Source organism: Centrocercus urophasianus, unplaced genomic scaffold (genome assembly GCF_019232065.1).
Source record: "Centrocercus urophasianus isolate 14NV4802_14NV808 unplaced genomic scaffold, USGS_Curo_1.0 seq_19, whole genome shotgun sequence".
NCBI lineage: Eukaryota > Metazoa > Chordata > Aves > Galliformes > Phasianidae > Centrocercus > Centrocercus urophasianus.
The window spans coordinates 17214840-17240055 of NW_024884744.1; the positions used below are offsets into that span (position 1 = coordinate 17214840).

General features: G+C 42.4%; 1 protein-coding gene across 1 annotated transcript in view; it reads left to right on the forward strand.

Annotated features, from left to right (window-relative positions):
* The first annotated feature begins 65 nt into the window (after positions 1-65).
* The window catches only part of SPSB4 (splA/ryanodine receptor domain and SOCS box containing 4), an 86043-nt gene continuing 60892 nt past the window's right edge, over positions 66-25216 (forward strand). Inside the window, exons 1-2 of the mRNA XM_042821117.1 lie at positions 66-203; positions 18017-18873. Coding sequence (XP_042677051.1) covers positions 18180-18873 — 694 coding nt within the window. The 5' untranslated portion in view covers positions 66-203; positions 18017-18179. The remainder of the gene's footprint in view (positions 204-18016; positions 18874-25216) is intronic.

Consider the following 25216-nt stretch of genomic DNA (forward strand, 5'->3'; position numbering starts at 1 on the left):
CTGCGCGCCTCCCGGGGCAGCAGCTCTCGGCGCGGCGGGGTCTTCCTGCCACGGGGAGCGCCGCGTGGGAAAATTGTCCTGCGAGTCGCGGCGAGTTTCTTCTCGGCCTTCTTTGAGTTTACTTACGCTTCGCGTCCTCTCCTCTGGATTGCCCTTCTGGTCGCGTAGCGGATCCGTAGAGTTGCTTTGATGGTTCTTTTATGGTAAGTTTGGGGCGGATAGGTTCGTCTGCTTGTGGTAGTTCTGTGTTTTGTTGCATGGGAGGTCTGTGGAGACGAGGTGCTTTTTTACACAGTGCTGTTTTCCACGCTGGTGTTAGAAGAAATGCATTTCTGGAATGTTTGCTGTTTAATAATGTAACGTTTTGAAGAAGAAATTACTTATTTGACTTGTGGAAGAGAATTATTCCTACATGTTAGCTTAGCTGAAGATTTAGGTTTCTTATAAACTTGTGTTGATTTGACTTTACGCTGGTGAAAACAGACCCTCCTGTGTAACGCCTGCCGTAAGCCAGTATTTGGCAATCTCTAGTTGGTGCTTTTTCAGGTACTAAAACCTCGGCTTCACCGTTCAGATTGGCTGGAAATATTGAGCCATCTTAGTGAGGGGAAGAGGCAACTCGATTCGTACGCGAGGCTTGACCTGCCACAAAGAAAAGTACTGCCCGAATTCGTCCTCTAGTTCTAAAAAGTCCTGCTGCTGGCGGTGCTGGCGTGCAGCGATTCTGCGGCCGAGGGCTGGAGAACTGCGCGCTGCGCTCTGCCCCATTCATTCTCGAGGATCGCCTGTGTGTCAGCGCGGCAGAGGAAGTTGATGTGGCAGCGTCCGTGCTGGCAGCGAGTCGCTTCTGTTCCTTTGTGTTCAGTACTTGCGCTTGGAGTGCTATGCGGGGAAAGTGTCCTTTGCGTGGGGATGGCTGGTCGCTGGTTTGATACTGGCTGAAGTGTGTAAGTTGTGACTGATATTTTCACAGCATGTTTGCCACGGGTGACAGAAAGGATCCCTGATAAGGTGTCTGCTGGCTGTGAAAGGCTTCGTCCTCCAGGGAGGAGCCAGTCCCGTGGAGCCGTTTGTTGTGCTTGGGGCTGGAACTTGCCCCGCTTCTCCAACTATTTTGAAGGATGCTGCATTTTTAATGTTGTTTCTGTAACTAAAGCAGCCTGTCAGGAATGCGAATATCAAATTGCTGCGACATTGTCTGGTGCTGCTGACAGAATAATGCTAGATACCACACATTCTCTTAACGAGTTAAAGTGTTATGACTGGCGTTGGTACTAGCTGGTTCTCTTAGTGGCTGACATGCCTCAGAGTCCTGCTTCTGGCTGTGCCAGGCTGTGTGCAGGCTGACAGCTCCCACATCACGAGGATGAGTAGCAGAGCTTCACGGCCTTGCCAAAGCCCTGCTACAGGTGTATGGGTGTTGCTGGGCTCCATCCTGCAGATCCAGCACCAGTGCATCTATGTGGCTGCCTTTGTTAATGTTACCGATGCCCTTTCAGAAGCCCCAGGCTTCCTGTCCAACAGGATTGGGGCTTTGATGTAATCAAAGTTGTGGCTTTTTCCAAGTAACCCTTGAAAGTTGAGGGTTTTGTTTATTTGCATTGGGTTTTTTTATTGTTTTATGTGTAGAAAGGCAAAAACAAACAACGAAACCCCAACCCTCTAGTGAAGTACTGCCTGAGTATCTTGCTTCCTGAAGCAATCAGAGCTGGTGCTTTTTGATCTGACCAAATTAGTCATCCTCATGATTTGTGTCCTGTACCACACAGGAATTTCTGAGCCATGGGCCACCTCTCCCATGACTTCACGTGCAGAAGCTCATTAACTTATCAGGCCTCATTGTTGCTCTGTGAACTTCTGTAATGGATTTTCCATATATCTAGAAAAATCAAGCCAGCTCTTTTTGTCTTATTTTCTTTTGCAATCACCATTTGCCCTTCTTCTGTGGATAGGTCACAGCCCTCTTTCTGGGGGGAAGGAGAATACTTGGCACAGTGAAACTCTGTGCTGGATTTCAGAGTGCTGTTTGAGGGTTACTTCAATTGGATCTTTTTTTTTTTTTTTTTTTTTTTTTAAGTGAGACAGCTGGAGACTTGGCCTGTGCTTACACACTAAAGCTACAGTAGCCACAATGGAATAGAAAAGCAGAGCATGGTTTCCTGATAAATTTACAGTTAAAAATACTTAATTAAAGTGATTAGCAGGAGGGTTAGGCACCCAGCTGTCCTATCTCCTTAATTCTTCTTCGCCAAGATGAGGGTGAAAAGAAGCTGAAGGGATGCCTTTACCAGAGCAAAGCTCTGTACCTCGTGTTGCATTTAGACTGCATTTTCTCTTTAGCTCATTTGGCTGCTTACTGCTGTTCACTGACATCCTTTACTCGTGTGCTTTCGTGCTCTGGCAGCGTCACTTCATTGCAAGCACGAGGCTTCTAGAGCACTTCTAGAGCACTTTCTGTATCCCAGCTTGAGCAAAGCAACGTGGAGCAGTGTTGCTGTTCACTTCCTTTTCCTCCTTCTAGTGACGATAAATGTACTCTTCTTAATGTAATATACACAAAGGGAAATGTAGAGGTTTGATGTAAATGTTGCTGGACTTCATAAGCCCTGGCTGAAGGCCAAAGAGAGGCGGCTGGCTGAGGGGAGCACGAGTTGGTGTTGCTTGGTCCTGCTGGCCGCTCTGTGAAATGGGGCTCTGTGCTGGTGGAACTCGGCTTAGACTGATGCAGTTCATTTTGTTCCGTTTTGTTGGGCTACTCTAATAGAGCACACAGCTTGAGGCTAATGGAAATGTAGGCCACACATGTTGTCCTGGGGGCTTAAAGTATTTATTAAGCCCATTTGCTGCTCTGAAACCAATGGTTAAAAAAATGTGGTTATTCAACCAGTGGCCTTAAGTCAAAGCTCAGTGTACGGTTGCTATGCATAGCTAAATATTTGCTGATAATTCTGTAAATTACTGTTGCTGGACTTACTGTTAGAAAATAAACATATGCTGTGGACTGAAACTTGCCAGACCAGATAGCTACCTCTCCCACACGTGCTTTTCATGGGATTGCATACGTTGTTGAGAGCAACACAGATTCATTAACATATACATGTCTTTCAGCAATGACTTGAAGATGTCTTTATAAAATGTCTTTATAAAAAGTTTAAGATAGGAAGAGCTCTGGTTGATGGGTGAGCGCTGCTCTGAAAGCAGTGCTTCCTAATTTTGATGCTAGCTCATGTCGTCAGGCGGATATTGGTGGTATGGCGGCAGAGGTTGAACATTCCCAGCAATATTCTGTTATGTTTTGTTGCTGTGTAATAGATGGCAGCATGGCAAAATGGCATCTGACATGGAAATACATATGAAACAAACGTGTGAAACCGAATTCCTCCATGTGGAAAAAAATGGCACCCACTGACATTCATGGATGCAGCTGAATGTTTCTGGAGACCAAACAGTGGATGTGAGCAGTGAGGCCTGAGGAGGACTTTCAGCTAAGAACTGCCGGAATCCGATTGGCAGTATTTACTTAAAACCTAATGGCTGTATTTCAGCTGCCCCTTTCCTGTTACAGACTGGGCCTGCACATCAAGATCATTAGGAAGAAGTCACTTTTTTCCTTTTTTTGCCGAATTCTGGACCAAAAATGGAATGGTAGGTTCTAGTGCACTTACATTTTTTTGTATATTTGAGACTTTATGTCATTTTTCTTAAAGGGATGTTTTCTTTGCCTCGGAGACCAATGCAGTTAGTTCATCCCGTATATGTATTCTTTCCCTTAGTGAGAAACATGGGTGTTCAGCTTTGACCTAGATCTGTTCACAATAAAGTCAGCTAAACTTAAACCAAGGCTAAGCAGCAGCAGTTTCCTTCCCTTTTGTGTATCTTTGGGTTGGACACTGTGGGCTAATCCTGTTGGTGATGGGTGTCAGGTGCCCAGTTGGATTGTGTTGCGCTGCAGTGTGTGACTTAGCAACTTTATCTTTGAGGATTTGTTAGAGGCTGAGTGACAAGTAAGCTTTGGTGTGCAGCATAAAACATGGCAGTGAAATCCATCTTTGAGCTGACCGCAGACTAATTCTTGCAGAGCCGTACAGCAGAGACTCTCTAGTTGAATTCACTTTCTTGTGAATTTCCTGAAGTGTTCTTGTTGGCTACCTAAGACTCAAATGCACTTACGTGCTGTTTTGACTGGGCTGTCCCTTTCTATTTTAACAATTCCTAAGGAACATCTCGCAAATGGACTTTGAGAGATATCCCACCTTTATCCTGCCTTGCCAGAAGAATGAGGATTTCCTTCCTGCAGAAGTAGGTCCGTGTCCTGAAATGTAACCAGGATCTGGACTGTTCTAGCTCTGTCTTCTGTAACTTTTCCTTTGTGTTATCTGCTGGTCTTTCTCAGCAGTTAGATGCAGTAGAAAGCCTGAAACTTTTCTGTCTTAAGTCTTCAGTAAAGGGTTGTAAAAGGACTGTTGATGTGATGGCTGTTCACTGTTGCTGTTTCCTTAGATTTCGGTATTGTCAGTCTCTGAGGTTGCTAACTTCTGGCTAATATTAATTATGATTGTCACACTTGCAATTCACAACGTACTGATCATTCATTAAGTATTTATATAGTCCTCGTTTTTGATGTTGCAAGATAAAAAGGGTGTGTTTTCTGTCATCTTTCCTATTCAAAAGCAAATAGCACGTTGAGGCTGCTGGTTACTTAAAATGTTTAAAATATCAGATAAAGAAGATCCTCTGTACTTTGGTCAGTGCTAACATAACAGTTTTTTGTTATCTTAAAAATCTTATGTGTAGTTCATTGATGACTTGAATAAAGTAACATTCAGCATTGTAAGTACAGTGATCATCTATCGATGATGTGAAAACGTGTATCTGGAGAAAAGGTAATGAATTCAGCAAATCAACTAAGCGTAAAAATTCATCAGTTTTAAGAAATGAAATGTGAAATGTAAGCATTTGTTGTAGGTGAGGGACACAGATGAAATCAGCAGTTTCTGTGAGATACTTGTGTGTGTGCTTGAACTCCTTGTTGTGGGACATTAGCTTGCTGGAGTGGCTCCTGTTAAGTGGTGCTGGGAATAGAAGAAAGTGGATGAGATTGCTGCCTTGAATTCATGTCTAGGAATAGGGTGGTCTTTTATTTTATGCTGTTTTTTCCAGCAAGCCATTTACAGCATTGGTAATTGGCTTTTGTTTTCTACTCTTGGACTAACAAGAATTAGCAGTTTATTCACTTATATGCACTTCATTCCAGCAAAGTTGAATAAAAGTGCAGGAGAAGAAGAAATCCATATCTGTCAGGCTGTCACAATTTGACTACTGGAAGAAAACACCAAAAGGAAATTGGAGCTGAAAGGTATTGACACTGCAGAGACGTGAGACTTACTGATCTGGCGTTACTTCTGTGCTTTGTCTCCATTCTGCTAATAGAGGATGCTGGAGGAGGAAGCTTCAATGAAGCCAAGCCAACTTGCTCCCTTAATTTGTAAATTTTATTTTTTCATCGCAGTGAAATAGCTTTTAACTCATGGGAGTTATGCCCAAGGTTGGGCAGAAATGCCACAAAGTAGTGAGCACAGGCTAATGTGTAATTACTAACGCGTGTGTCAGGAGATGAGAGGAGACTATTTCTCTTGCCCCGTAGCTTTAGGTTGCAGAGATTGATAGACTGCTGCAATGTACTACAGTTTGCTCTGCCTGTGCATGGAGTTTTACTGCTTCTGCATATGGATGAAGATAAGTGACTTGATCGTTTGTTTGTTTTGATTGTTAGAGTGGGAAGTATGCTGCCTAAATCTGCCATCTAAATTTAGATGCCTGAATTAGGAATGCAGGAAACACAGTAGTGAGTATAGCAAGTAGCTCATTTCCCCAGGAACTTTGCTGACAATATAGACACTCGGACACTTACTCTTTTAAGCGTCTAGACTGTGCAGAGCAGGCATCTGTTTGCACCTGTTATAAAAAATGTGTGTGGGATGCTTCCTCTGCATATCCTTACACCAAGGCATAACTGACATTTAATAAAACTTTCATCACAGAGTTCCCACTTAAGTGGCCTTCACAAGGGATATTCTGCTTGGATGTTTTTGATCTGAATATTTGCATATAGTGGGGTTTGATTTCACAGCTGTTCTGTGTTTGGTTTCTGAAGGAATGTGGTGTGCTTGAATCAAAGCTAGGGTCTCTTGTATAAACATAATTGTAGGGGGAAGTTTAGTGATCACTATTACAGCAAGGGTGTATGGTTTGACAGGCTCTTAGCAGAATTCTTGCATTTAGGTCTTTAATGGTGCAAGAAGATATTTTTATTGTATGTAACAGCTAGCTTTTTAAATAAAGCAGGGTATCTTTTAGTTTAATCACTCTGTCTTGTAACAGGGAAAAAATTGTTGTTTTGTAAGAATTCCAGTTCTGTGTTTTCTAGAATGACATTTTAATTGAACCTTATGTTTATTACATTAATAATTGTTATTCTGGTGGATTCCTACGTGTTCCTCAGCCTACAGAATCAGCTGTGCTATTAAAGATGATAAACTTCTGTCCTGTTTGTCCTATCAAACAAATATTCAGTAGGAAAGGAAATTACTACTTTTACTGCTATAAATCATATTCAGCTACGCTTTTCTTGTTAACACTGAACACTGTACAGCTGCTTCATATGCAGTACACGAATAGCTTGTAAATAACAAAAGTAGGTTTAAATTTCATACATGTACTTAGCAAAGCTAATAGCTGGTAATCAGCCTAATGGCTGATGATAGATTGTGCAGTGCCAGCGGGGGAGCTTGTGCCCAGGAAGAGTAACACGGGATTGGGAATGGCTAGAGAATAGTTGGTGAATTTGGTGCTTTCTTAATTCTCTCAATTAACTTGATTAAGCTGCTTAGATTAAATAGACAGTATTGGGGGATTGAAAGTTCTCTCATGTAGTATTTCCCACTGCCTTAGAAATTAATTCCTTTAATGTTGTGTCTGTGTAAAGCAGGCGGCCTTGGTTGTTCCTGTGTCCTGCACAGACATGAAGTGGTATAAGCTTAATATGAGAGGCACACACAGCCTTTTCTCCTCAATTGGAGATTATTGCAATTGGATCTAGGCCGAAGTCATAAATCATAGTGATTTCTGTACAGTGCAGTTGAATGGAGGCTGACTATCGTATTTTATTAATATTGAAAGTTCCCTGTGCTTACATTGCTATTAATTCTTCTTTGCAGAAGAGCATGCTGTGTTTTTTTCTTTTGCCTTTTGCTCTGCTTTGGAGCTGTGCTTCGCAGTGGAAGATGAGCTCCAAACGCAGTCCTCTGGTGTGTGAGCTAGTTTTGGCTGGTGTGCTGTGGTACAGCCTTGCCATTGCACTGCCTGGGAGCATTTTAGGCAAGAGATTCCTCATTGAAGAACACTGTAGAACGCTGTGTACTGTGCTCCAGCTATAGCATTTGAGGCTGTCTTTTCTCATTGCTCTTGTACGTCTGTGTTGGCTGCAGCTGTGGCACAGTTCAGTAAATATTTTTCCTCCTCTCCTTGCCTGATTGCTCCTGTGTTCTTTTGGCCACTGCTTTAAGGCAGCAGTTCCCAAACAAGGAATCTTAGTGACCACTTGGGAGCGTACCTGAGATTCCTGGCTTTGCCACCAATGTCCCTACCAGGTACATCCTCTTTCCTACCCAAAGTCTTTGTCTTCATAGCATCAGGTAGGGAATTGGGGTAGGGATGTTAGATAGGAAAGTTAGATGGTAGCACAGAGAGAGGTTCTACCTCTGCTTTCTAGTTTTCTCCCTTTATAGTAAGGGCTGTGGTTGCGTTAGGGGATCTTACAGTATTTTCTGTTTTTTAGAGCACAGAAAAGCAGCCTGAGGCTGGAACCAATTTCTGCATGTCCCACAGCCCCTGGTGGTAGTTTTATCATGCATTATCAGCTACTGCAGCACAAATATGCCTCAATTCCACCAGTACATGGCCACAGAATGATTTTCTGAATAAATTGAACTACTTTTTCACTACTGGATGTTGTGATATCATTAGATATCACACTGATTGTCATTAAAGCCATGTGGTAGATTTGGAAAGTGGGACCTGTGTTTCTAACTTACTTTTGCTTACTAGATTTTCTGAAAAGACCTTGACATTACTGCAACGTTATCTCTTCCTCTGGATTACACTGTGCTACCCAAAAGCTGTACTGTTTTAGTAATGGTGGTGAGTCTGTGCATTTAGATTGAACCAAGTATGTGCTGCCTGATGAAAGTTGGTAGATGAGTGTGATTCTGTGGTCTGTCTTTTCAGCAGTGCCAGGGGGCTGCAGTAGACTGAAAAGCGTGTGGTGTGGGGTTGGATATAAACATCTTAAACTGGTGCTGAACAGCAGGAATAATGTCAGAATGGTTTTGGTGTATGCTGTTTCTTCCTCATTCTTTATGAGAAGAACATTAAGTGAGTTAGTGTGTTGGTTCTGTGCTGTATGAGATGAATTCCACTATCTCCTCTAATTTTAGAGAAGAGTCATTTTTTATATTCATTGCAAATTGGATGTTTACAGACTTTAATTTTGTCCTAATGATGAGCTCATGTACATCACAGAATCTAAATTTTGTCAGGTTAATCCCACCCATGGGTCAGGTTAGTATTTCCAAATGGCAAAGTCAGCTGTAAATAAATAAGCGCTCTTTCAGGAACTGAAGTGGGCCAGTGCCAGAGGAGAAAATAGAAACAGCATCTGCTGGAGATTCCCTGTGGTGATGAGTATGAAGGGAGGTCAGGAGAGCTTGTATGGAGAGGTGGGGTGGGGGCAAAGCTGTAGTTCTCAGGAAGAATGAAAATTCCTGATGGTAACACACGGAGGTCTTTATGCAGCTGGGTTTAGTTTGGTGTAGAAGCTTGTGTCTCAGTGACTAATGGGAGCCGGTCAGCTTTTATAAACAATCCTGTTTAATTGCAATTACTTTGGGGATAGTTTTTTTTTTTTGTGAATTGTTGAGTCCTAACATGAGAGCCCTATGTAAGTCCACTGGGAAGGGTGCCTGAGAAAGCAAGCTCTTGGTGACTTCCAGACTTGCTGGGAAAAGGGTTTCGCAGTACTGAACAGCTGACAGTGTGGCACACAGAGAAAGGATGGAAAGGAGAGGGAGGCTGTGAGGAGACAGGGATGGCTACAGGCAGGCCCTTTGCTGTAAGTCTGTGTTGAAGAAGACGTGCACTGGAACTGAAATGTCCGTTCTTTCCTTCCCTCATGTTAATGAACTCTGTTCCCTCCTGTGTGTGCTTTTCTTGAAAATGCTAAAAGAAACCAAATCCAACTCTGATAAAGTTGAAAAAGAATCATTTTCCCAATGTTTGTAGTGTAGGCCATATTGAGTGTGTTACGGTTTTATAACTCACTGGGAAAACAGATATCTTTTTTTCCTGGAGGTAGTCTCACAATTGTAAAGACATTTCTAAATGTCACTTTAATTCTTTATTATGTTGGAAACCAAGGTGGTCTGTCCATCCCATAGCAGTCTAGGGTTTCACTGCTTTTTCCATAAGTAAGAACTCTGAAACAGTGCTTCCCCCCCCCCCCCCCCCGCTGGAGTTCCGTTCTTTCATTCTGTGCAAAGTGCTGCTGATCCAAACTTAGACTGAGCATATTCTCTCCAGGGCAAAGTGGGGCCCGCCTGAGTTACTAGAGGGCTGGTGCCTGGCAAATTTAGATGATGGCTTGAAGGTTCTTTACAATCATATCAAATTTGTTTTTTTCATGTACAGTTTAATTGGAGCATGCACGTTTTTGTATAGCTTTGGCAAGGCTTCCAGAACATTATGCTAATTGTTTTAGTTCACTGGCAGTATATGTAGACATTGAGTACTGATATCTTTTTATTACCGTCAGAAATTGTATCCTGGTACAGCTTTTTTTCAGATCATTTGCTTTTCTTTTTTTCTTCCTCTCTTTTCCCCCAGTGCATTCAAGAATGAAATAAAATTAGTAATGAAATACTGCTTGAAACAAAAGTCTCTGCAGAAGACTGTTTAGCGGCAGGAACTTAAGTGGGAAGTTATTTTGAGAAACACAGCCTTTGCAATGGAGCTTATGGATCAGTCTGTGTTGAGACTCCTGTAGGTAGGCACAAAGCTGATTTATTTCTATCCATACCTCTATCAGGAAGTCTCGTGGCTTGTTTTGTTTTAAGTACTTCCCTGTGGTCAGAAATATCTGGAATTGTTGGCACTTGTAGCATGAAATTCTTCTAGGATGTGCAGTTAGGTCGGTAGTAAGGAGATGGAGGAGAAGGACTTCTCAGTGTGACAACTTCTTTCATTGTGGCTTTTCCTAGTTGGAGGCCCTGTCTGGTGCTAACAGTGGAAAGTCTAGGTAATGGGGATGCTTTTTCCTGTGTAAAATAGTATTTATTTGAGAAGTCAGCCCTTCTTCTTTGTCTAGCTCTGGCAAAAAGAGAAATCCAGAAAGGAAATAGTAGTATGCCTGGTCTCTCCCAAGAGAGGACCTGTCCTGGGTCCTCACACAACTCTTATGCCTTCAGGAGCCAGAGATGCTTATTGTGGGGACGTCAGTGGCTGTACAGCTTTAACTCTTTAAATCCCTGTGGCCTTTCCCAGACTCCTCTGCATTACTAAATGCTCTGCTTCCTTCATTAACAGCAAGCACAGCAAGATACTGGTCTGTAAAGCAAGGAGCTTTTAAGTGTATGAGAAGAAAGAATTTTGTAGTTGGAGTTCAGGTAGTTTGTTTCTGTTTTGTTACTCCTTCATTCCCATTTGTCTGTGCAATTGTTTGCTACTGACAGATGGACTTTAGCAAAACCATGCTTAAGACAGATGAAATTCACTGTGTTGCTATTTTTTTTTTTAATAAAATGTTTGTTTATTTAAGAGGAAGTTATTTGGTCACTTTGTCAGAGCTCAGGAGCTCTGTGTCACTTTGTAACCTCACTTGGGAAATATAAAACCGTCATAAATCAGTTCATGGTCTGAATTTCTGATGCTGCTTCCTTAAGATGTATAAAGTCTGTTTACTTTACCTCTGTTCTTTAAAAGAAGGCCCTCTAGAAACTGCAGGACTAATGAAGCGTTTCTTCCTGCTCCCTTCAGGACTTGACTTGAAGCCTGCAGGATGCCTTGCCTGCTATTACAGCTTGAAGCAGGCTCATTGGGTTCAGAGCTCCTTCTCAGCCATTGGCTTGCAGTCCAACCTGACAGTCTGTGTGGTCACTTGCAGTGTGCCTGCCCACTGCCCCTTCAGTTGTAGCAGTTACTCTGAGCCGCTGCTGTTCAGACTTGGCAGGGGGTGACTGCTGGCTGAAGTAGTTTAAGGGGGAAGGGTTAGGAGGGATGCAGATGGTGTGATTGTGTAAGCCTATTTTCCTATTAAACAAAAGAATACGCTTTTGTTCAGAATGGAACTTGTTCTCGTGCATTCATCCTCAACATGTTTTCAGAGTACAATGGCTGGGTGCCCTCCAGCCCTGCCCTCCCCCCCCCCCCCCATGACTCCCTATGTGCAGCAGTGGCTTCCCTGCAGCCTGTCCCAGCCCGCCTGCACCAGGCTGAGCAGCTCACTGCAGGGAGCCCATCTCCAATGCCTGGCCACTGTGTTTGGCTAGAGACGCAATATGTTTATGTCACTGGAGTTTGGCAGCTCTGCTGGAAATATTAAAGCCATCCAGGTCAGATCAGGAGCTGCCTCGTATGTGCTGCTTCAGCTGCAGTGTTGGATGTGTTTGCCAGTGGCCCACCAGCAGTGAGTGTCTGACAAGTATTGTTCCTAAGCTGCTGCTGCAATTCACATGAGCATTGAACAGTGTAAGCCTTCAAAGCGCTACAAGCAGATGAACGTAGTCTGGTCGTTCCAGCAGCACTGTTATTTTTAAGCCGTTAGTGAGTTAGTATTAATAAATGGTACAGAGGCTAAGAACTCACTCAGCTTATTCATCGATGGCTAAACATGTTGACAGGCATTGTGGAGATGGAAAACGTCTTGCGGAGCCTGCTAAGTCTGCAGCAGCCTTGTGGCTAAAACAGGAAAGTTATTCCTTACTCCCATCGTCATCGTAGAAGTGCCCCTTGAAAGCCACCTGTACGCACTGGCTTCCTCATGGCTCACTAAGACTCACCAGGTGTGGGGAACATTGAGTCATGCAGTGACTGAGCTTGGAGCTGAGGGGCCAGCTTTTCACTGGAGTACACTATTACTGTATCTGCAGTTGAGATAAAGTTCTGGAGAACAATCGCATTAAGCTAGGGGAGTGCTTGTTTGTCTGACAGTCTATTTCTGCTGTCTTTGGAGCTCCCTGGGAGCAGTTCTGGCACGTCCCCTGTGATGTGAAGTTGGCTGCATGGCCAGTGTGGTGCTTTCCAGTGGAGTTTTTCTCATCTCTGACTTTGCAACTGTTTGCATTTTGAAGGCCATTTGATTCCATTGGAAGTTACATCAAAAGAAATGTAAGCAGATGGAGTGTAGTCAGCCTCATCCATGGTTAAGAGTTCTCTGTTTTGGAGCCAGTTTGTAAGAGTTGATCTATACAAAGCTGCGGAGTTAAGAGTGTAAATTAAATTGCAAAAAAAAAAGTTAGGCTTGTGAAAAGTAAAAATGACTGGAGAGAAATTGAGATATTAAAGCTTAATTACTTTTTGAGCTTTAAATCTTGTGTGTTCTGACACCTATTGGTATTACTTATTTATTTGATAAAGCATGGCTGAGTAGAAATGTAAAGTGGGAAATTATACTGTATAATGCAAAATGAAACAGAAAACATAGTTCTGCCGTTAGTGGTAAGCCTTATTCATGTATTAATTTGCTCTTTTAATAGAAGTATGACATTGAACATTCAATATGTCCACTTCTGGAAGGCGTTGACCATAGGGGAGGGGTGGCTGGAGGCTGAAAGGTGCATGATTCCTTGCCTGAAGGGGGAGGAAGATGTGAACTCATGGCTTAAATTTAGATGCTGTGACTGAGAAAACCCAGTCGTTCAGTACTGGAGAGTTAAAGTTCTGGAAACCTGCAGAGAGAAAGAGGACTGAAAAACAAACTAAAACTTCAAAACAGCTCAGTTTCAAAATACAGTAGATGGAAGCATTTAAAAATATACATTCTACTATATTCATAGCTATTCAGGATTCTTTTTGAATTCATCATCTGACTAAACTGCTTCTAACTATGGTGTACAGATGGTGTGATATTTCAGATTATTCTAATTCCAAGCACCTAAATGCACAATCTATTTTAACAACAAGCTTATCTTGAAATTTGAAACAATTACAGTTTTGTAACATGACAAAACAAGTTACCCTTTATGGATGCACATCCTTGGGATTTTCACGGAGTTGAAGAAGTCATGACTTACTGCTGCAGCATTCATCCCACATGTGAAATGTTCTTTTGCTAAGTGTGTATGCAGCACAAAATGTTATCTGTAGCACAGGATAGCTCAGGGTGTCCAAGCATTTCTGGCTTCTTGCATTGTTACTGTATATTCCCAGTTTGACAAAGGAAGCCAGCGTTGTTCAATATATGCAATAAATCAGAAATGTTGGATGCCAGGACCTATAGCTAAAACCAAGCTGGCCAATATTTTAGGGTGCCAAAAATGTACTGAATTCATTGTCACCCTTGGAGCAGTGTTGTCATGGTTTTGTAGCTGTTTGCATGCTGTGAACAAAAACCATAGACACTGGGCCTCATGCCTTTACATTTTCTGCTAAAAGTCCTTGTTCTTCAACTTGTGGAATGCTTTTCATCAGCTTGTCCAGCACAAGAGAGCTTGTGTTTCTCTTCTTACTCTCTCGTCTGGAGAGAGGCTAGGACCAGATTCAAAGTGCTGGAACACTTTGGGGATTTGTTCTGTTCAGACACCTGGCGAAAGGACAACGGCTGTGCCCAGGGAGAAGAGGCACAGATTTGGAGACTTCTGTTGCAGCCCTTCCTGCAGCCTATGGCAGCAGGAACAGTGCTGCAGGAGCTGGATGCATGAAGGCAAAAAGCCAGCCAGAGGTATTTACAAGAAGAGTGGGGACCACTGCATAGGATTTTGCCATGCTTGTAGGCAGAGGGGTCACCTTCCTGGAGAGATTATTTCAGTATTATTTGTTAGAACTTGCTTTGCTTATTTTGGTGCCACATGAGTAGAACTGATGTAAGCCACAGCATGTTCTTACTGTAGTTTTGCACTGTTTCTAAGTTATTGTTTCTCATCTGTATTTTTCAAGTTTTCTGCATATGTTGTTCATGGTAATTGATGGGGAAACATAAACATGAATGCTGAAAGCTGACTTCACAGGAAAACCTGTTTCTTTTATCAGCAGTTCTGTTCTACTGGTGCCAATGTACTGAATTGCTAAAAATGCACTGTATTTAATTACAGTGGAATGATACCCCAGCAAGCTTTTTTCTGCTGAGTATAATTGGTGTTTTTATTGTGAATAACTTCCCTAAATATTTTGGCAGTCTGCATGAAGACACAGCTAAACGATGCTGACACACTTTTCCTGTTAGGAGTTGGCTTGTTCTTGTACAGTATGCTTAATCTGATCGTCAGATCCTGACAAAGCATGGCAGGAGTGTGAGACTGAGACAGAAACACTTTAGGCTACACCAACTAGCAGTCTTTTCAGCCAGAGCTTTCCAGTTGCCTGGGGACAGTAATGGTATGATTCTTCTACTCTTCCTATGAAAACACTACCTTTTTTCGCGAAATATATTTTTTTACAAGGGTGTCTGATGACATTTAATGTTTCAGTTTTAGCCTCCGAATGGATATTCTGGAGAGATCATGTGCAGTATGCCAAATGGGAATATTTTCGTATTTCTTAACTGCTGTGGTGGTTTGAAATTGCTGGAGGAGCAGCGCTCTGTGAAAGCAACATTTTCCAAATAAAATTTGACATGTAGTTTGCATTCAGAGCAAAATTATACAGTGAAATCATGTGTTGCTTTAATTTTAGAATGTTTATATGTCTATATATGTTGCTCCTGATTCTTTTGTATATGTCATTCCTAATGATTTTTGACTTTGAGAAGACAGGCGAGGAGCTGAGTTTCCCTAAGTGAAGTAATATGAGTGTTGCATTGCCTCCTACACACGAGGTCACAAAAAGTCACAGGAGGTTGATGACAGTGCTGTGCTTCAGCAAGTTTTCATCATTTCAGGGGATGGTGAGAAGTTGTGACCAAATATTTCTGTAAGTGCATTGAGTAGAGCTTAGCCTGAAAGGAACAATCTTATCCCATCTTGTGCATTAACCCTCAACTTTTCCAAGTTCTGTGTTGTCTACCATTTGGTCCTGCAGATTGGAAGCCAGTTTTGTGGTTTCTTTGCCTGGGAAGTTGTTAACAAGTAGCTCTTCTTCCCCTTGCGAGCATTTGGGCTTTCCTTACAAGCTCTGTTGAGCAGCAGGTGTGATGAGGAGCTGCCTGGTGCTGCTGGCAGTGATGGTGAACAGGGCACTGCCAAGGCTGCTGTGTTGACAGTGTAATGTTCCCCAGGAAGGGGAGAGAGCAGCCAGCTGTGCTCCTGGGGCTGCACCCCAGAAAGCTGCACTTGTCTGGCAGGATGAAGGATGAGCTGATGCCTCTGCAGATGTGATCTTGCTTCAGAGCTGGTCTCTGCCATCTGCTTGCTGTTAAATGGGCAGGATGCTGACAAAGGAAGGGAATAGATGACACATGACTGGAGGCAGGCTGGTCCTGCAGGCAGCCAGAGGGACTGTTGTGGTCTTCCAGGAGCACTGTCTGCATGAGGTGCTCCTTACAGGGCTCAGGTTAGTGGTGTGTAGGCTGTGGAGCGGAAGGCATTTGCTGCATCCTCATAAAGATTTCACGTCAGTTACCACTAAATGCACATGATTGGAGCTGTGAGAGCAGCTAGCGTGGCGTTACACCTGTGCTGCTGCAGCAGTACAATTGTGTTGAATTTGCTCTTGCTTTTACTTGTCCAAGTCCTCTGACAGCTGAATGCTACAAGTATGGTTACAGTTGGCCTTATAGCAGAAGCTGAGAACAACTGTCAGACATGCAGGACAAGAATGGAAAGAGAGCACACAATATGTTTCAGTGGGTGGGAGAAAGTATTTGATGAAGGGCAGCTTTGAAGCTCCATGGAGCTCTTATCTTTAATGCATCAGGAACTATAAGATTTTACATTATCATTCAGTCCTACGTACATAGAAAGCCATTTGGCAAAATGTTGCAGTGCATGATTAAATTGTTTGATAATGTTGATATGTGAACAGTGTGTTCATATCTTTGACCAAACATTATGAGATACAGTTTCAAACCAAAATAATTATGAAGCACATCCCAGCGTAAAGACACAGTTATGCTTGTATCAAGGTATTTATGATGATATATTTTACTCCTGTGGATTACTGATCTGTTTATTAGCAACCTATTCTGTTACAATTTGGGGCGCTTTAGGAGTGTTTGTCTATGGCTTGCCAAGTGAGTCCCTTCGCTGTTTATAATCTTTTGGTAACCTGCCAGTTAAATCTCAGTGCCAAGGTTAATTCCTTGTGTGATTGGGAAGTGAAATGTGAGGATGCACTGAGGACTTTCCTGGCTGTCTCACCTCAGCACGCCAACAGGAACATGTCAGTTGCCTTGTGCTTTCAAGATGAAATTTTAAGAGACATGTTGAGTTAAATCTCTTCCAGGAATCACTGGGGTTCCTCTTAAACAGCTGACATTTTCTCTTCCCATATACTCCCATCAAGCTCAAATAATCAAGCACCTTTTTGAAAGGAGCCATCCAATTACTGATCATGTGTCCTTCCAGGAAAGCTTCTTGTCTGATGGTATTTACTCCTTGTCGCTTCTTTGTATGTATATTACTGTCAATATTTTGTTGCCCTGCGGATAATTACTGTGAAATATAGTACTGACCTTGCTTCAGCTGACCACATTCATCACTGTATCTTTGAGTCAGCTTTGCAGAAGTCTTCAAGTGCCTTTGCAAGTTTGCAATGGCAAGCATCAAGTTAAATCTAATTACTGTTTGAGCTTCCAGATTCTCTTTACATGGTGTGGAAAGAAGGAAGAGATCTTTCAAGCAGATCTCATGTTGGATAATTTTCAAGTTGCTGTACTGTTTCAGTGAGAAGAAACTCCTGGGGAATGTTCTGAATCTTCCTGCAAGCACGATATGAGGGACTTGGGCACTTGAGTTCTTATTTTAAACTGTTGAAATTAGGTGTTTTGATTAAAATTAAGTACAGAGAAGTTTTTAGTTCTATGCACATGCCTACATACACCTTTGTGGGACTGACTTTCCACAGGCCACCAGAAAATGAATACCTGTTGCATGGATTTAACAATCATTTTAAAAAAATCATTTTTTGACTTCACTGCTTTGGGAAAAAAAAATAAACCCAACCCTTTTATATAACACAGACATTGATTTGTTTACTTTCTCTGTGCCTCTCTTCAAAGTGATAGAGCTGAGATTCCTCTCTGTCAGAGATGCTTTCACACTTTGCTAAACAGGGTACCCTAAAAATAAACATATAGAATTCTTCAGCCGTTTGCTGTTGGCTTCATTTCTTCTAGAGGAGCCCAAAGCTGAAGCCCTGTTTTGCAAGGGCCCAGGAAAAAGAACAGCTAGAAATGGAAGGAGATGTAGTGCATATTTCTGAGAGTGTGAAACAAAAGAGTAAGTGAAAGTGAAGATGCAGCTAGACACCAAGTTTATTGCTGTTGCTGGGGAATACCATGCTCCTTTCTCAAGACTGCTGTGAACCTGGCCAGACAAAATGGGTAGAAGGGCAGAAGGTGAGGAATGTCTGTATCCTATTATGAATTGCAGGAAATGACTGTCTGTGCTCTGTGTGCTGGTGGGCTCAGAATATGCTGTCATCAGTCTGGTTAGTGTGGTACGTTACAGAGCAAAAAGTGGTGAATTATCAGCTTTTGTGTTTCAAATAACTACCAGGGAAAATAAGTTGTTCTTTAAAAATATGCTGTGGGTTTTCTATTGACTTTCTTAAACTAACTGGAAAATTTCTGTTGTTTTTTGTTTTTTTCCAGGAACATTTTTTTCTCTGAAAACATTGCTGCTAAAAAGCTCCAAACAGGAGAAGTAAATTCAGTCAGCTTGTCAGGCCGCTGGCTCAGTGTACAGGCGCTTTCATGAGGTAACATTGGGCCAAAGTCAGCTTTTCTTTCTCCTTGGTAAATCTGCAGCCAAGCAATGGGCCAGAAAATCTCAGGGAGCATAAAGTCTGTGGATGTGAGGGAGCCCCCTTTTAGGCCAGTGAAACGAGAGCTGAGAGGCCCGGATTTCTGTAAGCCTGCACGGCTGGACATGTTGTTGGATATGCCCCCTGCAAAGCTGGAGATCCAGTACAAACATGCTTGGAACAACGAAGATCGCTCTTTAAATATATTTGTAAAGGAAGATGATAAACTGACTTTTCACAGACACCCCGTGGCCCAAAGCACAGATTGCATCCGAGGCAAAGTCGGCTACACAAGAGGGCTCCATGTCTGGCAAATCCACTGGCCCACGAGGCAGCGGGGGACTCACGCGGTGGTGGGAGTCTCCACAGCCGAAGCGCCACTGCACTCGGTGGGGTACACGTCACTGGTGGGCAGCAACAGTGAGTCATGGGGCTGGGATCTGGGGCGCAACAAACTTTATCACAATTGTAAAAACCAGCCTGGGGTCACGTATCCTGTCTTCTTGGAACCGGATGAGTCTTTTGTACTCCCAGACTCCTTACTGGTGGTTTTGGATATGGACGAAGGAACGCTCAGCTTTATGGTAGATGGACAGTATCTTGGAGTGGCCTTCAGAGGACTAAAAGGGAAAAAACTTTACCCCATAGTCAGTGCGGTTTGGGGACACTGTGAAATTACAATGAGATACATCAATGGACTTGACCGTAAGTCTTACCATGTTTTATTACGCTCTCTTTCAACTCTTCTCTTTTTAAATTTGTTTTATCTTTCTATCTTCTAATGGTGAGCCATGTGTACTAGGGGGATGACTGTCCTTTGTGAGTAAACTGCATCCCGTAGTTTTTACTCGCAGCTAGTATCAATGAGGACGGTATGGATTGCATCAAAATATTTTCTTTTGCAAGAATTTTCTGTTTCAACATGCACAGTGGTACGATATCTGTCTCCAGTGGGAGTGAGCAGACTGAGGGGAAAAAAGAAATCTTGAGAAATTTCTGGATATATTGAACAGCGAAGCTCTTGTTTACTTGAGGATGTGTTTTAAATCTGTAGTTTTCAAATAGGATCTTATAAAAGTTTACAGTGATAATGGGAACTCTTGAATAGTGTGTAGAAACATATGTGAATTCAGACCGATAGGCTTTCTTTCCATAGTTGTCTTTCCTGGACCCTCAGAAGCAACGGTTGATTCCTGAGAATCTGGAAACTCTGGTCAAAAACTGCATTCAGCATTTTTTTCTGAAAAAGAGTCCTTCTCTTCATTTCAGAAGGTGCTCTCTCAGGGTATTTTCTTCTCTAGAAATGCAGTTTCTTGGATTAAGCTTTAGCTGTTTTTGATCTAGAGGCATAATATAAAATCAAATACTTCTGTAGTCAGGAGCAGCATGTTGCGGTTGTGTCCCTAAAGTAGCACACCAATGTGTGTGTTGCAGGCTGAGTTTGGTCCATCTCTTCTCACTGCTTGGGATCTACCAGATCCAGCTGTAGCTCAGCATACGGTAGCCCAGTTATTGCAGTCAGCTTATATGCTGCTGGGAATTATGCAGTGGAGGCTGAACAAGGTAGTAAGTGGACCTTTGTTCTTGTTAATACTATATTATCTGACTCACAGTATGAGCTGGATTTAGCAAAAAAAGGTTACTGAACTAAAATTCCTAGATTTTTGGATAGGAGTGGAACTTGTCTCGTGCACTTACTATTAGATTATTCTCTTTCTACAACACCTGTCTTCCAGTTTGTGATTTGTAAAGGAATTTACTCTTCAATTAGGATAGAGTGGTCTGTTTTTTCCATCAAATTAATTCTCTGCTCGTTAGCACTGCATTTGACATACAAAGTAGAAACATAATTAAAGAATGTCACCCTTATTAAGATTACCCTATTATAAGCATCTATTATGGGCACTAGGGGGTGAAGAATCTTTATCTGGAGAAGCCATGTCTGAGGTTATTATAGTCAAATGCTAAATAGCTTCTTGAGTGCTTTCGTACATCTATGAAAATGAAAATGGCTGTTGGAGGATCCTAAGTATTTTGCAGTTACTCAGACGTGGTGACAGCTTGCTACAGAGTTTTTAGAAGCTGGTGGGGGTGGGATGCTTTTGCAAACTGGAGATTTGTGTCTGAAAGCAATTTCTATAGTGCTGGGAATATCTGCCAAGGTAAGCAAAGTACAGCTTGGCTTGGTCCACCACATCTGCAGAAGGAGCCATCCCGCATTCCTTTTGTGCCCTTTGCAAGGCTGCTCGAGGCAGCACTAGAAAGATGAAAACGAAGGAGGAGAATGTGAATGGGTTTGGTAGAAATCATAAAATAAAAGGGGATAAGTAGGGAAGCATGGCTGTGGACTATGAGACAGCAGGCAGAAAAATTCCCATCCGGTCTCTTGTGGGTTATTTCGGTTGGAAAGACGGGATGGCTTCCTTAGATGATCCCAGAGGAAGACAGAATAGTTGTTTCTAAGCACGAACCCATGGCTAAGAGTAAACTTGTAAACCACGCTTTTATGTCCGCATGAATGCTGACCTGATCATGTGAAGAGGAAGCTTAAAGCCACTTTGCCATGAGGCACTTTGACATCCTGGAATCACGTCGTTTGTTATCACATGTTCACTGCTCCCTTACTGTCCTGCACAATAACAGCATTCAGGAAACCAAAGTAGCTTGTCTAGCTGGTGCTCTAGAACAAATATCTCCTCTGTTAAAAGCTTTTCTGTCCAGCCCTACATTTGTGTGTGTTGTTTTTTGTTGTTTGCTTGCTTTTTAACCTCAGGAATTTTCTTTTTCTTTTTTTTTTTTCCCCCTGGAGGTATCTCATGCTGCTTGCTGCAGCTTTTGGTAGATCTGGGAGTAATAACTTGGCTGCTGGTGAAACGGTGCTGTCAGACAGTGACTTGTAACTTGCCATTTACTGATTGATCGTTACTGCTCAGCGCACATCGCAGCTTAGGTGTCTGTTTATGTGATGTCTTACAGGGCAAGCAGAGACCTTGGCAGCATGGATTTTCAGCAGTTCAAGTATTACAAAATAGGGCTGCAATTTGAAGCTGAAGAGTGTATTTGAGACTACACAAGTTCCGAATACCAAATTTTGGCTTATACCTGTCATATAATTTAAAAAATTTATTTGCAGTGTATTGTCATGGCTGTGACAAGTAGAAAACATGTAAGATCAGAGTTTTTAAAATTACTTTATCTAAAGCAAAATGTTTCTGATGACTGTAAATTGCTTGAATTGTTTGTTTATTTTACAAGCGTAGGTACAAGAAGTCCTCTATACCATACCTAGTGGTTATCATGTGATTTCTAGAGCTGGTAAGGAATTCTATTCTTCCTCCCAGACTGTTTCCAAGTATTGGATGTAAGAAAGAAGCTGTTTGGTAGGTGAGCAGGATTTCTTTTTTTTACAGACAGAATGAGTAAAGATGTTTCCAAACCTTTTAAAGAGCTTCATTTTTTAATTTGAACTTTATCCCACTTTTCAGAGGAATTTCGGAGGCAACCTCTTTTTTTTTTTTTTTTTTTTTTTTTTTTGTCTGGCAAGAAACAGTACTTTCTGATGATAAGGTTCACAAGTGGAAAAATATGTATGTATCTATATTTAATCACTTCTAGGGTGACTTAAACAGGTGTCAGGTATTATTTTTGTTTATTTTGACTGTCTATACTGCTCCTGTGTGGTAAGAGCTGCTATTTTCGTAAGGAGCCTGCCTAAATAAAGAGCTGGATGTCAGGGTTTCTTTAAACAGGAGTGGACAAGCAGAGGCCTTTTATAGTCTGAATGTCTGCAGTGTACCTATTTCTGTTCAGAAACATATGTCCTATGGAGGCTTTCTAGTCTGGGAGTAATAGTCTGAGCCTGAAGCAAGTTTTGGAAATGATCAGTGTTGCAGTGTGTGCGTTTCTTTGTGCAGTTCTGGGGTGTAGAAGGAAGGTGAGATGTGTCTGGGGCAGCAGTTGCTGCGATGCGCAGGGAGGGAATGAGGAACAAAAAATGGAGTGGGTAAAGGCACGGTGTGCAATGACCTGAGCTACTGACATGGGGGCTGTAAAATACTAAAGGTTGAGGAAAGCAGGGGGATAAAAGAGAGATGGAATTGAAGCAGTAATTGGTATGTGTGCTTGGGGATTGTCTCCATGGTGGTTCCAGCTGTGAAGAATGAAGTCTCACTTTTTTTTTTTTTATCTTTTTCAAAGATGAAGTTGAAACCAAGAGTTACATTTGATATGAAATGATAATTTGTGAAAATCCACCTGACTGCTTTGAATTACTCATGAGTTTGCGCAAGATGTGGGATTTAAAGAAGTAACTTTGAATGTTCTGTTGTAAACCTTTCCCGCAGCTTCAGAAGCTCCTTTGAGCATCACATATGGATGGGTAGCGACTTCCACAAGGCAGTCTTCTGCTCACACTTGAGAGACCAAGAGCTGCGGGTGTTGGTCAGAGTTTGGGAGGGAGGGAAGGTGGACAGGATGGAGAGCAGTCCTAACAAGCATGCTCAGTTCTTCCCTGGACAAACTCCTTTGATCAAATGCTATCCGTGTTTGCCATGTTGTTGTTTTCTCGGTGTCTGAGTTGCACAGAATTTTACATCAGATTTCTGACTCACTGTTTATTGCAGTAATTAAAAAAAAGCACAAATGCACAGTGAGGACAGGATGTGTTGTTTTTCAGATGCTTTTTTTTTTTTCATCAGGGTACTTTGGTGTTTTAAAAAATGCTGGGCTATTTACGTCTGTTGTCTGATGAGGAATCCTGGAGACTATTTATAGACTAGAAAAGAGAAATAGCAAAGTGCAGCAGATCTTCACAAATACGCCAGTACTTGTGTGTTTAAACAAAGCAGGGGGAGGACCACATAACAGTGCTGTGGAGGGAAACTTACTTCTGAGTAAGTGAACTGAACACAGTGATTTGTTTTGTTCCTGAAAACTACCTGCCAGAACAGCCAGCGTTTGGAATTCCAGCAGAATGTTGTACAGAACATCCAGAATACAGACTGCCTGCATTAGTAATAATAATATGTGATCCACAGACACACATAGGGAATTTATTAGTGCAACTAATAGGTACAAAATTTAGAATTTAGTATCTTTCGGAGAATGCAGAAGGAGTCTGCAGAAAGGATTTCTAGGTATTGTGCAAAGCAACAGAAGTGTCTAAATGGAAGCTCTGCGTTCCCCGTAGCTGCAGACTGGTGGGACCTCAACCTGGGAGCTGCTCTTTGTGCCTGTGTCAGCAGACCTGAGAAGAAGCAGCTGGGGGTGTGCATCAGTGCTGTCCTTCTGGCATGTCTGAGAACACCTGGTGTCACTTGCAAATTTCTTCATCCTACATAGCATGCTTCCACTGGAAGCACGGAGCAGGCTATCCCAGCTGCTGCTTCAGAGTGAAGTCTGCTTGGGATATGTGGTGGGATGCATCCCCTCCTTACAGACTCCATCTCAGTGTGATCCAGACAGTTTTAAAGAAAGTTTCTAGTGTGCTATGCCTGTGCCTAAACTCTTCATTGCCGTGTGTTTGCATTAGGGAAGGATGTATCAGTGTACAAATCAGATGTAAAAGTCTTGAAATCGCATGTAGAATGAAAGAGCCCCGATTTTTTAATTATGACATGTTGATCACACTGTAGGAATTGACAATCAAAAGCTTGCACCTCACTGCCAATGTTCCTGATTATAAATCCTTAAGCTATTTCTTTAAGAGTGAATGAATTTGACGAGATGTGGGGCTAATGCTGCCCAGCAGCTGTTTGGTGGTCCAGCAGAGTTCATGATTTACTCCTAGAATTATTTTGCCTTTGGAAGTTGCAAGAAGGCTAACTCATGCAGTGGGGGAAAGCCAGGCTGGGCACTGAAGAAAGATCTTTCTTGTAAGAGCGGTCAGACACTGAACAGTCTTCCTAGAGGGGTCGATGCCCCAGATCTGTCCAGCATTCAAAAGGCATTTGGGCAATGTCCTCAATATCCAGCTATAGCTTCGGGTTAGCCTTGAAATGGTCAGGCAGTTGGACTTGATCACATCTGCAGATCTCTTTCAACAAAACTGTTCTACTGTATTCTAAATTTACCTACAGTGAACAAACATAGATGAAAGCAATCGTGTAAACTGTTTCACGTGCTAACATCTTGTCCTCTGAGACTGCAGAGAGCTGCAGCAGACATGAAATTGAGGCTGTTTGGAGGACATCGGCTCAGTTTCAGGATGTGTATCAGTTACTGTATTGAGGCAGCTCAGGAGCAGTAATTCAAGGTTTTGGATGCTCATCCGCTGGGCTGCCTGGGGAAATGGTCCTTGTCGCTTTGGCTCCTGCCTTCCTGAAGGCTGGCTGCTTACAACTCCGTGACCCTCTGGAGGGGAGCACATGGGGTTTGCGGGCCTCTGTGTTGTTTCAGGAGCTGCAGGGGAGGAGGGGCTCAGGGTAAAACTGCAGAGGCTTTAGGGTGTGAGGCCTGTTCAAACCTTAGCCTCCCAGCCTCACTGAATGCCCTGACTTAACCCTTGAATATTTTCCAGGCCTTGGGTTAGAGTTCTTCAGGATTCTTTGTGGACTGTATGTCTCAGCTAAAATAGCAATTTTGGAGCTCTGGGAATTAAGCACGACTACTTTCCTATTTCCTATTTTAATTCACATTGATCTGCCTGTAAAATGTTTCTAATGAATGTTTGTCATATGGACTCTTCCCCGCAGGCCCCTTTTTGCTGTGCTGAAATCTAAGTCAAACCTGCAGAATTACCAACTACCTGGAGTAATGGATAATTTCTCATCAAGCACACTGGATTTTCCCCCAAGTGATTTTCAATTACAATTTTTAAATGAGTATGTTCTTTGTTTAGATAAACCTGTTTGTTTTTAAATAAGGTATTACTCCAGAGGTTGCAGTGAAATAATGTCCTGTGAAGATGCAGCACTGTTAGATCTTAGGAAGAATTTTCCCTGCAGATGCGCAGTTAGAGGATGAAGTGGTAGTAACTGAGCTGCTGATGCTGTGAAGAAGCAATCTTTAGTTTTCAAGATGATTTAACAGAAAAAATGACTTTCAGTTC